This window comes from Eubalaena glacialis, chromosome 11 (assembly GCF_028564815.1).
Source record: "Eubalaena glacialis isolate mEubGla1 chromosome 11, mEubGla1.1.hap2.+ XY, whole genome shotgun sequence".
Classification (NCBI taxonomy): Eukaryota; Metazoa; Chordata; class Mammalia; order Artiodactyla; family Balaenidae; genus Eubalaena; species Eubalaena glacialis.
In genome coordinates, this window is record NC_083726.1 from 115092540 (window position 1) to 115107763 (window position 15224).

The 15224-nt window shown below is 39.0% G+C and overlaps 1 protein-coding gene across 10 annotated transcripts in view; it reads left to right on the forward strand.

The window, feature by feature from the left end:
* Positions 1-15224, forward strand: part of ERC1 (ELKS/RAB6-interacting/CAST family member 1) — a 421649-nt gene that overhangs the window by 109776 nt on the left and 296649 nt on the right. For all 10 annotated transcript variants that reach the window (XM_061206048.1, XM_061206051.1, XM_061206053.1 and 7 more), the window contains one exon: positions 12855-13022. In XM_061206048.1, coding sequence (XP_061062031.1) covers positions 12855-13022 — 168 coding nt within the window. The remainder of the gene's footprint in view (positions 1-12854; positions 13023-15224) is intronic.

Genomic DNA, 15224 nt, shown 5'->3' on the forward strand with positions numbered 1-15224 from the left:
TGATTAGAGGTAGGAACACACTAAATAATTCCAGGCAGATGAGAATCTCTCATATTTGCAATGAGAAGGAATTGATGATGCTATTTGGATTTACTGTCTTAAGGAAAATATTTTCTAAAGATCTCAATGAAATAGAGAATTTAGGTAGGAATAGGTAAGCAGTTCTGCTGTATAGAAGAAAAATGAAGCGTATAGTATGGATTAATTTTTTCTTTTCTTTTAAATAACAAGATAATAGATAAATAAAGGCATAGTGTAATGAAAAAAAGAATGGGTAGTAAAAAGAATGCATAAAAACATCTTAGACCCAGAAGTTCAGAATCTTCAAGCGAGGAGGAATGGGAAAATGACCAAAATGTTTCATGTAGTATTTTATTTTTTTACAGTTTGGGATTTTGTTGAAAATGAGAGATTTGGATGATGTATTTATAATTTTCCTTACAACTTATACTTTTTTTATTTTGATCACGTTTCATTTTATCATGATACCTCAGAGGGATATTTTGGGGTAAATAAGGCTCTGGCTCTGGAGTCACAGTTACTGAGTGTGAACTTCAGTTTTACCACTTGCTACCAGGTCCAGGGTCCTGGGCACATTACTTAAGTTCATTGTGCCTCGTTTTACATCTGTAAGATGAAGAGGAGTTCCTGCCTCATTAGGTTGTTAGCATTAAACTAATTTATTCACTCCTAGTGCCTGGCACATAGTAAGGTCTTTGTCTGTCAGTTATTGGCATCATTCTAATTCTTGTAATACTATCAGCTAATATATGTAAACTGTTAAAACGGTAAGAGAACATTGTTGCTTTTCTTTTCATTGGCATAAATTTTATGTAGAAGGTCTGCTATTTAACATTTTTATCAAGCTAAATTAAGGTTTATTCAGGGAATTGCAAATATAGAATTATCTGAAAAATGTTACCTGCAAATTTATTAATTTGTGGCTTTATTAGAGATTTTCACATCAATGCCTGGTATGAATGCAGTACTACAAAAGGGTCAGAAGAGGGCGCCAGTGTTTTGGAGCTGAGCCTGTTGCCAAGTGCTGCTGTGATAGTTTTGGATGGAGGTGGCAGGTGTGGGAACCAGGGAACCAGGCAGTTGGTTAATGATAATGCAAACACTTAAAAGCTTGTCACAGTCTAATAGATGACTTCTTCCCCTTGGCAATCCATCCTTCTCTTTGTACCCCCCTCTGAAATAGTGTTCTTATTAGCTAGGTCTCACACAGATGGGCTTGTGATTGGTTTCTTGTACCATAGAGAACAAAGACTGTATTTGTGGTCATTCTTGGATGGTTTTTATATTTGTTTTTAGGACTAACTGAGTTTCAGCAATTACCCCTGTAAGTTATTAGGACAACTGCTCAAATATAAGGGTCTCATTCTAAAAGATAACAGTAGAAAAGCTAACTTCCTTTTGAATTTGGGGTGATTATATGAATGTTATATGCCTGTTTATCAGGATTTGCTATTTTTTCTTAAATTACTCTGGTGACACTTGACAAGGCTCACTTTTTGCAAAGCAGCTTTCTCCTGTTGGATCTCATAAAAGACAGTTTGAACCAGCTCTTTGAAAGTTCTCACCTATTTCTATAATTGCTATCTTTCTGTTCCTATAATTGCTCTTTTTTTAAAAAATAAATTTATTTATTTATTTTTGGCTGCGTTGGGTCTTCGTTGCTGTGTGTGGGCTTTCTCTAGTTGCGGCGAGCGAGCGCTACTCTTTGTTGTGGTGCACAGGCTTCTCATTGCGGTGGCTTCTCTTGTTGCAGAGCACAGGCTCTAGGCTTGCAGGTTTCAGTAGTTGTGGTACGCGGGCTCATTAGTTGTGGCTCGCAGGCTCTAGAGCGCAGGCTCAGTAGTTGTGGCACACGGGCTTAGTTGCTCCACGGCATGTGGGATCTTCCCAGACCAGGGCTCGATCCTGTGTCCCCTGCATTGGCAGGAGGATTCTTAACCACTGTGCCACCAGGGAGGCCCCCTATCATTGCTCTTTATCGATCTCATCCTCCTCTCTGAAGCTACCCTAGACTTTCATCCAGCTCTCAAATCACAAAATTAAGCACATATGAAAAAGAACATGGATTCAGGAGTTTTTTGGTTTTTTTTTTAATTTTAAAATTCTTGAAGGAAAAACGGGATGTGGGAAAAGACCTGTTTTTTTTCCTGTTCAGGTCCATGGAATGAGGTCCTTTTGTGTTGGGCAGTGTACAGTATATAGTATCTATGGAATTGCTCCAGTTTTATAAACATCTCCTTTAATCGGTTGACCTTCACAGAGGTGGTCTGGATTTAGTAGCACTGTGGTCAAAGCATGGGCTTTGGAGTCAGACCTAGGCTTGAAATAGCCTTCTACATTTATTAGTTATGTGACCTTGGATGAGTTATTTTACTTCTGTAATCCTCCATTTTCTCATCTGTCACTGAGAATAATAATAATACCAACTTCCTAAGGTTAGAATAGATGTTTAATGTGGCTAGAATAGATTTTTTTAATTATGAAGTTCTTATCTGAATTTGGAGGTGAATATTAAATATCAGTGGGTTTAAAATATCACCACTGGTTTTTTTAGATGATAACTTTGTAGCCCCCTTCCCACCTTTGTACAGATAAACTGTGCACTGTTGAATGACACATCTCTGCCTGTGGCCTTTTGCAAGTTTCTCTGAGCTCTTCAACCTTTTGTTGGGATGTCAAACAGAACTCAGTGCAGTTGAAATAGCCTTTTAAAAAGGTCTGCTTGTGTACACTCTCAGTCTCATGACCCAACGCCCTTCAATCATCCTCCTTTCTAGATGGGAACAGTGGGAGATGTGGTGATAGGAAATTATACTTAGTGATCTTGGGCAAGTCACTTAGTTTCGGCTTTGATTTCCTCAGCTTTAAAATTAGGAGTAGTTTAGATTATTTAATTTTTTAAAAATTTATGGGGACTTCCCTGGTGGCGCAGTGGTTAAGAATCCGCCTGCCAAAGCAGGGGACATGAGTTTGAGCCCTGGTCCAGGAAGATCCCACATGCCGCAGAGCAACTAAGCCCGTGTGCCACAACTACTGAGCCCATGTGCCACAACCACTGAAGCCCGCACACCTAGAGCCCGTGCTCCGCAACAAGAGAATCCACCGCAATGAGAAGCCCGCGTACCGCAACTAAGAGTAGCCCCCGCTCGCTGCAACTAAAAAAAGCCCGCGTGCAACAACGAAGACCCAACACAGCCAAATAAATAAATACATAAATTAAAAAAAATTTATGAAATACAGGAAAAATGCAGAAAATAATATAGTAGACAGTACTCAGATTTAACTTACATTTATGTTTGACCACATTAGGTGATCTTTAAAGGTCCTTTAAAAGAAAAGATTAAAAAAAAAGCACTCATTCTAAACTAAATATTCAGTGAAAGCAGAAACTTTTGTTAGAATCTCAGGTTTCTAGAACTGGTTGGGGCTAGGAATAGGCTAGGAATAAATATTCGGAAGCTGTCATTATGGGGGTAGTGGCTAAAGCCTTAGGGATGAATTGGTTTCTCCAGAGGAAGGTTGTATCGAGTGAGATGTAAAGAGGGGGAAATGACAGAGGATCCAGTGAAGAAAACTGAAAGGTGTGGTCAGAGAGTTAGAAAGGCAGTGAGTCATATAACTGCAAAAGAGGAATTATAGGAAACATGCCATTGTTACTGGCATGCAGTTACTAGTGCTAATGTGCTCTTAGGTAGATCTGTTTATTGATGTAAAACAAAAGAAGGTTAAGATGGGTTGAGATAATTAATACTTTTGTGATCAGAAGTAAAAGGCCAAAACAGCAAGGTAGCCATTTTTCTGTTCATGTCCTTTGGTAGAGAAAGTCTTGTGGAGGAAAAACCTTCTGATTTTGTTGAAGTTGGCATAACCTGTTTGCCACAGACCTTGATGCTTGGCAAGCTGGTTAGATGCTGTTCCTCCAGCTCAGTTGATGTGAATAAAAAAGGTCTTATTCCTCCTGCCAAGAATGGTGTTAGGGTGATGACTGTGTGTCCTGCTAGTCTCTGAGGGGTTTTCCTGAATATGTTTTTTGTGGTTTGCAAAATACGGACCTCACGCAAAATTATACTATGAATTTAGTTCACACCAAACCAAAAGATCAGTGTAGAATTCAGAGCAATTAATCTAGTAGTAGCAAAGTGGTTTTTGTGGTTATTTTTATCTCAGCTCTCCAGACCAGCCCATTTAAATTCTGCATTGCATGAAAAAGCAGGTCAAGAAAAAGTGTACACAGGTGATTTGAATTGAAAAGATCACTTAGTAATTAGGCTGTGAGCTTGGGTAGTTTCTGTGGCTAATATTTGTGATATGAAATATTTTTAATATCAAAACCTGCATTTCCCACTGCAGTAACACCAAAGGTTTGTATGTTTATAACAGGAGTTTTCATTCTTTACCTTTTTCAGTCACCAATTCTTGTGGGTCTCATACCTGACATTCCCTCAAATCAGCATGCGGGTATTTATGAGTGGTTAGTGCAGGCCCATTTCCAGGTCACTTAGCAGAGTCAGGGATCTAACGTAAAAGTGCAGCGGGGGCATCTGGGTACTTTTGGTAAAGAAGCAGCAATATGAGGCCTCACAGTTATTATCCTGAGACATTGGTCCCATCAGAATGAGAAACACTTCGAAGTGATGAGGGACGTTTTCCTGCTGTATTCTGATTCCTGACCCACAGATGGAAAGCCTTTCATTTTTCTGAAATTAATGCTGAGAAGAACTGAGAGACAAGGCAGTTCAGGCTTATCTACAGGTTTAAATGTCTGGGCTTTTGACTTCTGCAATAAGAATTTAATAGTGTATTTCAGGGGTATTGGGTAAAATGTTTTTAAGGTGAGTTGCTTTGTTCTTTTGCTTGTGGTTATTGGAATATATAGAATACATATTAGAGGTGGAATATATAGGCTACAGAATACAAATGAGAATGTAAGAATTAGGTAGAAATGACTTGGCATGAGATTTATTTATTTTTAGATTTCTGGCATGTGTACTTTCTAAGACTTTGACCTCTTTAACTGTGCAGCGGGTCAGAGGGTTCAAGGAGCTCCCTCTTGACTCGCCCTGACTGATGGATGCCCTGTAATGGGTTCACTAATAGGAGCCACATCTGATGCTGTCAGATGGGACTAGTAGCCATGTAGGCCGGCTGGAGCTGAGCCTCAACAAACGCCAGGTGGATAAGGGTCAGTGAGTTCTTCTGGCATCTCGACAGCCTGGTCGTTGAATTTCCTATTCACAAGAATCTTTGCTCTGTGGTGGCAGTTCTTTTCTCCCTGTTGAATAAATATTCAGTCTGTTCTGACATTTCCCTTCTGGACCTTTTTTCCTTCTTTGCATAGTGGAGTGTTTCTGATTTTAATAGGGAGATGAAGGAAAACTGGGGGTAACTTAAGGAATTTTGTCACCTTGCACTTTAGAAAGGACCATTGGAGAACTCAGTGGTGATCATGTATTCCATGTTTGTTCTGCATTGGATTTTAATTCTTGCTCTGAGCTCTCTAGTGCTGAATTCAGGCACCAAAACTGGAAATTTGTAATGTAACATCTTTTGGATTCGCTGGGCTTGGCTTATTGTAGTTCTACTGTTTGTCAGTAAAACACTTGTTTTTTTTGGTCACTGCTGAGTAATCTTTTCTTTTTCCTCATCTTTGAGGAAAAATTTAAGTAGATTGGCTATCTTTACACATGTCAAGTTTCCATTTCATATACTATTCATGGGAAGAACTCATTTAGATCTTCTTCAGTTGCTTTCATTAGCCGTTTGTAATTTTCAGCATACAGAGCCTATACATGTTTTGTTAGATTTATACCTAGGTATTTAATTTTTCTGGAGTGATTGTAAATGGTCATACATTTTGAAAATTGAAGTTCAGTATTGCATCATATTTATTTTGACCAGTTCACAAAATATCAACATTTTAAAAAGCTAATGTAGGGACTTCCCTGGTGGCGCAGTGGTTAAGAATCCGCCTGCCAATACAGGGGACACGGGTTCGATCCCTGGTCCAGGAAGATCCCACATGCCGTGGAGCAACAAAGTCTGTGCGCCACAACTACTGAGCCTGCGCTCTAGAACTCACGAGCCACAGCTACTGAGCCTGCGTGCCAAAACTGCTGAATCCCGTGCGCCTGGAGCCCATGCTCTGCAACAAGAGAAGCCACTACAATGAAAAGCCCACACACTGCGATGAAGAGTAGCCCCTGCTCGCCGTAACTAGAGAAAGCCCGTGCACAGCAGCGAAGACCCAACACAGCCAAAAATAAAAATAAATAAAATAAAATAAATTAAAAAAAAAAAAGCTAGTATAAATATGCCTCTATTTTCCTTAGTAGTATTTTTACTAAGAACTATTTCAGGCACTTAAAATATAGGTAAAATACTAAAACATTGTAAGATGGTAAATGACGTGTAGGAGTTTTGAAATTTTTTTTTTTTTTAAATTTTTTTTAAAGTATTTGTTTATTTATTTATTTATGGCTGTGTTGGGTCTTCGTTTCTGTGCGAGGGCTTTCTCTAGTTGTGGCAAGCGGGGGCCACTCTTCATCGCGGTGCGCGGGCCTCTCACTATCGCGGCCTCTCTTGTTGCGGAGCACAGGCTCCAGACGCGCAGGCTCAGTAATTGTGGCTCACGGGCCCAGCTGCTCCGCGGCATGTGGGATCTTCCCAGACCAGGGCTCGAACCTATGTCCCCTGCATTAGCAGGCAGATTCTCAACCACTGCGCCACCAGGGAAGCCCGAAATTTTTTTTTTTAAATTAATTTATTTATTTATTTATTTTTGGCTGTGTTGGGTCCTCGTTTCTGTGCGAGGGCTTTCTCTAGTTGTGGCAAGCGGGGGCCACTCTTCATCGCGGTGCGTGGGCCTCTCACTGTCGCGGCCTCTCTTGTTGCGGAGCACAGGCTCCAGACGCGCAGGCTCAGTAGTTGTGGCTCATGGGCGTAGTTGCTCCGCGGCATGTGGGATCTTCCCAGACCAGGGCTCGAACCCGTGCCCCCTGCATTGGCAGGCAGATTCTCAACCACTGCGCCACCAGGGAAGCCCAGGAGTTTTGAATTTTAACGTAGTTGGCTTTACCAGTATTTTTTCTTTATGATGTATCCTTTCTGGGTCTTTAAAAAAAAAAATCCTTCCATGCTGCCCTGTCTTAAAAGATACTTAAAAAGTATCTTTCTTTCTAAAAGTTTTAAGGATTTGCTTTCTATATATAAAGCTTTAATTCATCTAGAATTCATTTTTGTGTATGATACGAGTCAGGGTTCTTCCCCCCTCCCTCAGTATGGGTAGCCAGTTGTCTAAAAGCAGTTTATCAGATACTCTGTCCTTTCCTCACTGATTACAGTGTCACCTCTGTTTATATGTGTATGGGTCACTAAATGGTGTGAGTGTGTGTGTCTGGGCTTGCATTTCTGTGGCAAACGTCTGTTGGTTTATTCCTGTTCTAATACCATGCTTTCTAATTTTGCTTACTTAAAAAAATCAAATTTATTGACATCAAATAAACTGCATATATTCAAAATGTACAGTTTGGTAAGTTTCGGCACATATACCTCTGAAACCAATGGCACGGTCAAGATAAAGAACACCTGTCCCCAAAGTTTTCTTGTACCTCTTTGTAACCCCTTTCTTCTGCCTCTCCCTGATATTCTTCTCTCCTCCCCACTTCCTCCCTCATATCCAGGCAACCCTTGGTCTGCTTTCTGTTACTGTAATTAGTTTGCATTTTCTAGAATTTTACATATATGAAATCTTACAGAATTAGTGGTTAAGAGCTTAGGATCTGAAGACAGACCATTTAATCTTAAATCCATGCTCTATCACTTATTTTTAGCTTTGAGATCTTGGGTCTGCTTTCTTCTCAAAGTACCAGTTTTGCCGGTTACCATGGGAAATTGAAATTTTCCACAGGGAAAATACAAGGGAAGAAAATTCGATGCTTGAGAATAGAATTCTGAGGACTTTTGATATACTGTGTATGTGCTTGGCAAGCATATACATGACCACGTGCAGGAAGGTTCAGAAGTCTGAGGGTAGAATGAAGAAAACTGTTTAATACAGAAGTAAAGGTTTGTAAAAATAAACATGACTGGAAAAAAAAAGATGATGTGAGGCTGTATTTGAAATGATTGCTCAGGCTGGGAGAAAAACAAATGAAACCAGAATGGAGGTGAATAACAAAAAGTTAGGAATGATAGATCAGAGGTTATACTATGGACAAAGAGTAGATTTAGTAGGCATAGAAGAAAGGAAAGAACCGTGTTTCAGAAATAAGATTTTCAGAGTTTGAAAGTTCTTAGGTGGACCTTTCCAGAATGTAATAAGGTTTACCCTGTATCATTAATTAAAGTAGAATAGAGGAAAATTACAGGTGCAAGAGTGTTTATTGAGGGGGCAGTGGAACTTGTGCTGATGAATTATAAATGGGACCTGAAACGACGGCTTCCCCAATTTCTGGCTCGGTGAGACTGGTGGCATTGAAGTGGTTGAGAGAAATACAGTTTAGCAGAGTGAAATGTTGTTTATTTACATGTTTTTCCTCTCCAGTGTGGTCCAACATAATTTGTAAGTAAATGATGGCTTATCTATATCAGTCTCAAATGAGACTGGTCTCCTAGGAAATTTTCCACAATACTTATTGAGCAGTAAGTGCCACTAAACATACAGTACTGGTTCTCAGATACCTTACTGTTTTGATATAATATAGTTTCGATATGTTATTGATGTAATAATATAGTTATGATATAAGGTAATAATATTTCCTGATGTTTTGGTATTCTCTCTGTGAGTCATTACCCATATTACCTATTTTTTTTAAAAAATTAATTAATTAATTAATTTTTGGGCTGTGTTGGGTCTTCGTTGCTGCATGTGGGCTTTCTCTAGTTGCGGCGAGCGGGGGCTACTTTGTTGCGGTGCACAGGCTTCTTATTGCAGTGGCTTCTCGTTGCGGAGCACGGGCTCTAGGCACACAGGCTTCAGTAGTTGTGGCACACGGGCTCAGTAGCTGTGGCTTATGGGCTCTAGAGCGCAGGCTCAGTAGTTGTGGCGCATGGGCTTAGTTGCTCCGCGGCATGTGGGAATTTCCTGGACCAGGGCTCGAACCCGTGTCCCCTGCATTGGCAGGCAGATTCTTAACCACTGCGCCACCAGGGAAGTCTGACCTATTTTTAATTTGTGGGTTATTCTACATTCAGACAGGAAAAATAATATAGGACAAGTTCAAGATTAAAGATGTTTTGTAGAAACATACTTGTTATCTTAGATGTGCACTGTCAGTGTGTAGCCACCAGCCACATGTGGCTATTGAGCACTTGAAACATGGCAAGTCCAAATTGAGATGTGACATAAGTGTCAATTACAATATGCATTGGGCTTTGAAGACTTAGTACAAAACAGAAATGTAAAATAGCTTGTTAATAGTTTTTTTATATAGACTACAGGTTTGAAATGACAATAATGTGTATATATATTAGATTAAATAAAATATATTATTAAAATTAATTTTACCTGTTCCTTTATCACTTTTTAATGTGGCTGCTAGAAAATTAAAAATTTCAGAAGTGGCTTGCATGTATGACTCATGTTATATTTTTGTTGAACAGAAAGAAACCCACCTCCCTGTTTTTCTGTAATCAAATGTGTAACTATTTGCTGAATTATAAATCCTTAGTGGGAAAGCAAAAAAACAAAAGAATTTGGTGTGTGAGTATGTTTAATGAAATTTGCTGTGAATAGATTTTAAAATAAGTACAAAATGCCAATGGCATTCTTAATAGAACTAGAATAATTCTAAAGTTTGTATGGAAACACAAAAGACCCTAAATAGCCAAAACAGTCTTGAGAAAGAAGAACAAAGCTGGAGGTATCATGCTCCCTGATTTCAAACTATATTATAAAGCTACAGTAATCAAAACAGTGTGGTACTGGCACAAAAATGGATACATGGATCAGTGGCACATAATAGAGAGCCCATAAATGCATCCACATTTATATGGGCAATTAATCTATGACAAAGGGCCAAGAATATACAGTGGGGAAAAGACAGCTTCTTCAACAAACGGTGTTGGGAAAACTGGGCAGCTACATGAAAAATAATGAAACTGGATTGCTCTCTCACACCATGCACAAAAACAAGTTCAAAATGGATTAAAAGGACTTTCTTAGTGGCACAGTGGATAAGAATCCTCCTGCCAATGCAGGGGACACAGGTTTGACCGCTGGTCCAGGAAGATCCCACATGCCACGGAGCAACTAAGCCCGTGCGCCACAACTACTGAGCCTGCGCTCTAGAGCCCGTGTGCCACAACTGCTGAAGCCCGTGTGCCTAGAGCGCGTGCTCCACAACAAGAGAAGCTGCCACAATGAGAAGCCCGCGCACCACAACAAAGAGTAGCCCCAGCTCGCCGCAACTAGAGAAAGCCTGCGTGCAGCAACGAAGACCCAACGCAGTCAAAAATAAATTAATTAATTTAAGAAAATAACCAAAAAACCAAAATGGATTAAAGACTTAAATGTGAGACCTGAAACCATAAAACTTCTAGAAGAAAACATAGGCAGTACCCTCTTCAATATCGGTCTTAGTAATTTTTTTTGGATATGTCTCCTCAGGCAAGGGAAATAGGCAAAACTAAACAAGTGGGACCACATCAAACTACATAGTTTTTGCACAGCAAAGGAAACTCTTAACAAAACAAAAAGACCACCTACTGAATTGGAGAAGATATTTGCAGATAATATATTCAATAAGGGGTCCAAAATATACAAAGAACTCATACAATTCAACATCAAAAAAAAAATACTTGATTAAAAAATGGGCAGAGGATCTGAGTAGACATTTTTCCAAAGAAGACATACAGATGGCCACCAGGCACATGAAAAGATGCTCAACATCACTAATCATCAGGGAAATGCAAATCAAAACTGCAATGAGATATCACCTCACACCTGTCAGAGTGGCTATTATCCAAAAGACAGCAAATAACAAGTGCTGGTGAGTCTGTGGTCTGTGGAGAAAAGGGAATCCTTGTGCACTGTTGGTAGGAATGTAAGTTGGTGCAGCCACTATGGACAACAGTATGGAGATTCCTCAAAAAATTAAAAGTAGAACTGCTGTATGATCCAGCAGTTCACTCTGGGGTATTTATCTGAAGAAAACAAAAACACTAATTATAAGAGATACATACACCCCTATGTTCATTACAGCATTAATGAACCAAGATATGGAAGCAACCTAAGTGTCCATCAGTGGATGAATGGATAAAGAAGATGTTGTCTGTGTATGTGTATATTATTATTCAGCCATGAGAAAGAAGGAAATCCTACTGTTTGTGACAACATGGATGGGCCTTGAGGACATTATGCTAAGTGAAGTAAGCCAGACAGAGAAAGCCAAATACTGTGTGATTTCGCATATATGTGGGATCTTAAAAAGCAAATGAACAAACATAGCAAAACTGAAACAGAATTATAGATATAGAGAACAAACAGGTAGTTGCCAGAGGAGAGGAGGATGGGGAGAGGAAAGAAATAGGTGAGGGAGATTAAGAGGGACAAACTTCCAGTTACAAAAATAAATGAGTCAAGGGGATGAAATGTACAGTGTGGGGAATACAGTCAGTAACTATGGAATATTATTGTGTGGTGACGTATTGTAATAGACTTTTTGAAATGTGTAGTAAAATCAACTTAACACTGTTGTGTTTCAGGAAGTAACATAGGGCTGTAGGTCAGTTATACTTGAAAAACAAACAGAACAAGAAACCAGATATGTGGTTACCAGAGGTGAGGAATCAGGGGAGGGGAGATGGGATGAAGACAGTCAAAAGGTACAAACGTCCAGATATCAGGTAAATAAGTACTAGGGGTGCGGTGCACAACAGGATAAAGATAATCAGCACGGCTGTGTGTTGTATGTGAAAGTCATTAAGAGAGAAAATCCTAAGAGTTCTCGTCATGAGGAAAAGGTTGTTTTCTATTTCTTTAATTTTGTATCTGTATGAGACAATGGATGTTCATAAAGCTTACTGTGATAATCACTTCATGACGCATGGAAGTCAAATAATTATGCTGTACACTTTAAACTTACACAGTGCCGTATGTCAGTTATATCTCAAAACTGGAAGAAAACATAAGTACTTATATTAGATTTCTAATTATTTTAAAGTTATATCTAATGGATGGTATTAAACTTTGGTGATAAAGGTACCTGGATACCAAGCTTTAGCTGACTAGTCTTGAGATCTGAAAGTAGACCTTGCTTTGCCTTACAGATCTCTAAGTGCATTATGGGATTGTCAGCTGCAGCTAGATTGTATTCTCTGATACAGCAAGTGTCATGTTTGGTGACGCTTACGGTTTTCTTTCTAATTTTAGATTTTCTAAAGCAGTGTAGCATCACTTGGGAACTTGTTAGAAATACTGATTCTTGAGCCCCAACCCTGCCAAATTAGAAACTGGTGGCTTGGCCTGGCATTCTGTTTAAATCCTCCAAATGATTCTAAATTTGAGAAACATAATAGATTATACCACTTTTATAGAGGTAGCAAAGCTCAACCCCTTTATATAAATTCTCCAATTTTGTCCCCTTTATTCAGATCTGTTTATTTTGATTACACCGTAATTTAACGGATGTAAATTTTATTTTATTATGGAAGTGCTCACAAAATTTTAGGGTTTCATTTCTAAATAGTCACAGTTGTATTTAGAGTGGTATTTTATTTGATTCTAATGAAAGTTTACTATAAAAGTATCATTTAGGCAACTGTACACATCTATTTGGAAGGAATTACGTTCCTTTCTTTTCAATTAATCATTTGTAAAAATGTTATATTCTTAGGTGGATGCTCTGCGGTTGCGTTTGGAAGAGAAGGAAACCATGCTGAATAAGAAGACAAAACAAATCCAGGACATGGCTGAGGAGAAGGGGACACAAGCTGGAGAGATCCATGACCTCAAGGACATGCTGGATGTGAAGGAGCGGAAAGTTAATGTCCTTCAGAAGAAGGTGAGGTGCACGTGTTCTGAGCCCAGGGCCCCGCATCAGACCCACGTCCTCATTCCTACCACTGAGTTGTACCTAAGTGTTATCAGAGTTTCTCTCTCATTCCTCTGTTTATATTTTTGCAGGTCGTAATTGAAACCATTGCTGCAGGAGGTAGATTGTGAAAACTGTTCTGTATATTCAGTTTTTAAACTTTCGAAGTAAACACTGTTGGTATCTTCAGTAGTATTTTCCATGCTACTGTCTCTGAAAAGTGCCTTGTAAATTGCCAGAGTATTTGCATTGGCATTCTTCTACCTCTCCTAATCTTCTGTCTTGTATGGCAACTGTAGGGCCATGAATTAGTGTAGTACGTGGGCCAGGATTCTTGCAAGACTGCAATTTTTTTTTTTTTTTTAATTTATTTATTTATTTTTGGGTGTGTTGGGTCTTTGTTTCTGTGCGAGGGCTTTCTCTAGTTGTGGCAATTGGGGGCCACTCTTCATCGCGGTGCGCGGGCCTCTCACTATCGCGGCCTCTCTTGTTGCGGAGCACGGGCTCCAGACGCGCAGGCTCAGTAGTTGTGGCTCACGGGCCTAGTTGCTCCGCGGCATATGGGATCTTCTCAGACCAGGGCTCGAACCCATGTCCCCTGCATTGGCAGGCAGATTCTCAACCACTGCGCCACCAGGGAAGCCCAAGACTGCAATTTTGAATAGAAACACATGCTACTATAATGACATCTAATCTACATATGTCAAGGAAAGGAAGACTTTCTTTCCTATTTTACCTTAATCATAACTGGAAAGAGGCTAACACTGTAATAAATAAGGAAAGTACTAATAATTGTCTTCCCTTCCCCCTTTTAGCTAAATTAAAGGGTACCTTTGAGATAATAGTTATAGTAGACACTGGTATTTATTGTTCTTCTCCGCTGAGGGGATAGATCAGAAATATTTGACATTGTCCCAGTTTATTTTTAACCTCTAACAATAGCCCAGGAATAAAACTCTCTTCACTAAGCCTCAAATTCAGCTTTTCTTTTGTGTACAGAGGACCATGTTCAATATTTGTCCTCTGTTAATTTGGTTTTCATTTGCTTTCAATGAGTAAGCATAAAAATTTGATCACTCTAGATAGGTGACTGTAGTATCTTGTTAGTGGATGCTACTTTGTTTTACATTTTTATACATATGTTTTTCTCACCTTACCCCCAACTGCTCACTTCCCCTTACCCGTTTCTTGTATACGCTTCCAGGCACAGTTTACATATACACAGGCAAATACGTATTCTCTTTTTTTCTGTTTACCTCTTTCTGTGTTCTTCCATAAACATTTTATGCATAATCCATATAAAGCAAAAATGTTTCTCTAAACACAAATGTTACCATTCCTTTATTTCCCTTTCCTTTCCTTTTTTCCCATTAATGAATTTTGAAACTTCTTCCGGGGCTTCTTCATTGTTACCAATAGCACCTGTGTGGATGCGCTACGGTTTATTACAAGGTTTCCACTGATGGACAGTCTGCTTAAAGTTTCTGCTGTTATGTAAAATGATGCTGCATTTAAAAAATGTGCATATTTAATTTATTCATATGTGAAGTATATTTCTAGGTAAAGTACTTAAAGTAGAATTGCTGGGTGAAAGGATATGCATTTGTAATGTTGGTGGATTTTGCCAAGTCACAAGTACATTGGTTAGAACCCAAAGGTTGTTTCAAACTAATGCACGTCTTATTTTTAACTAGATAAACATTAAAAAAAGTTTTTAATAACTGTGAACAGGGGTTTGAAGTTAGAAATAACACCTCATTATCCTGGAATAATCATAGTTTGTAAAAATAGAGTGGCAGCACTTATGTTAGCCACTTTATATCTGTAATCTTGTTTAATCCTTGCAACTTTTTGGTAGTGGATTTTAGATCTTGATTGCTCTGTTATAATCAGTGGCTAAATTCTTAGGCCATGACACATAATAAGAAATATATGTTACGTTAATCTGTATCAGTGTATAGTATACATGCTTAGAGATACAGCTAAAACAAAATTTTCACAAAATGTACTCTGAACTATCTTCTCCCATTTCTTAAAGGAAATAGAAAAATGTTAGTCCCAATCCATTAAGTTATTTCAGTACTCACTAATAAAACACTTTTATACCTTGGTATCCATTCTCCCATGCTCCCCTTTCCTGCCCCCAAAACAAAAACAAGCCCCAAACCAACA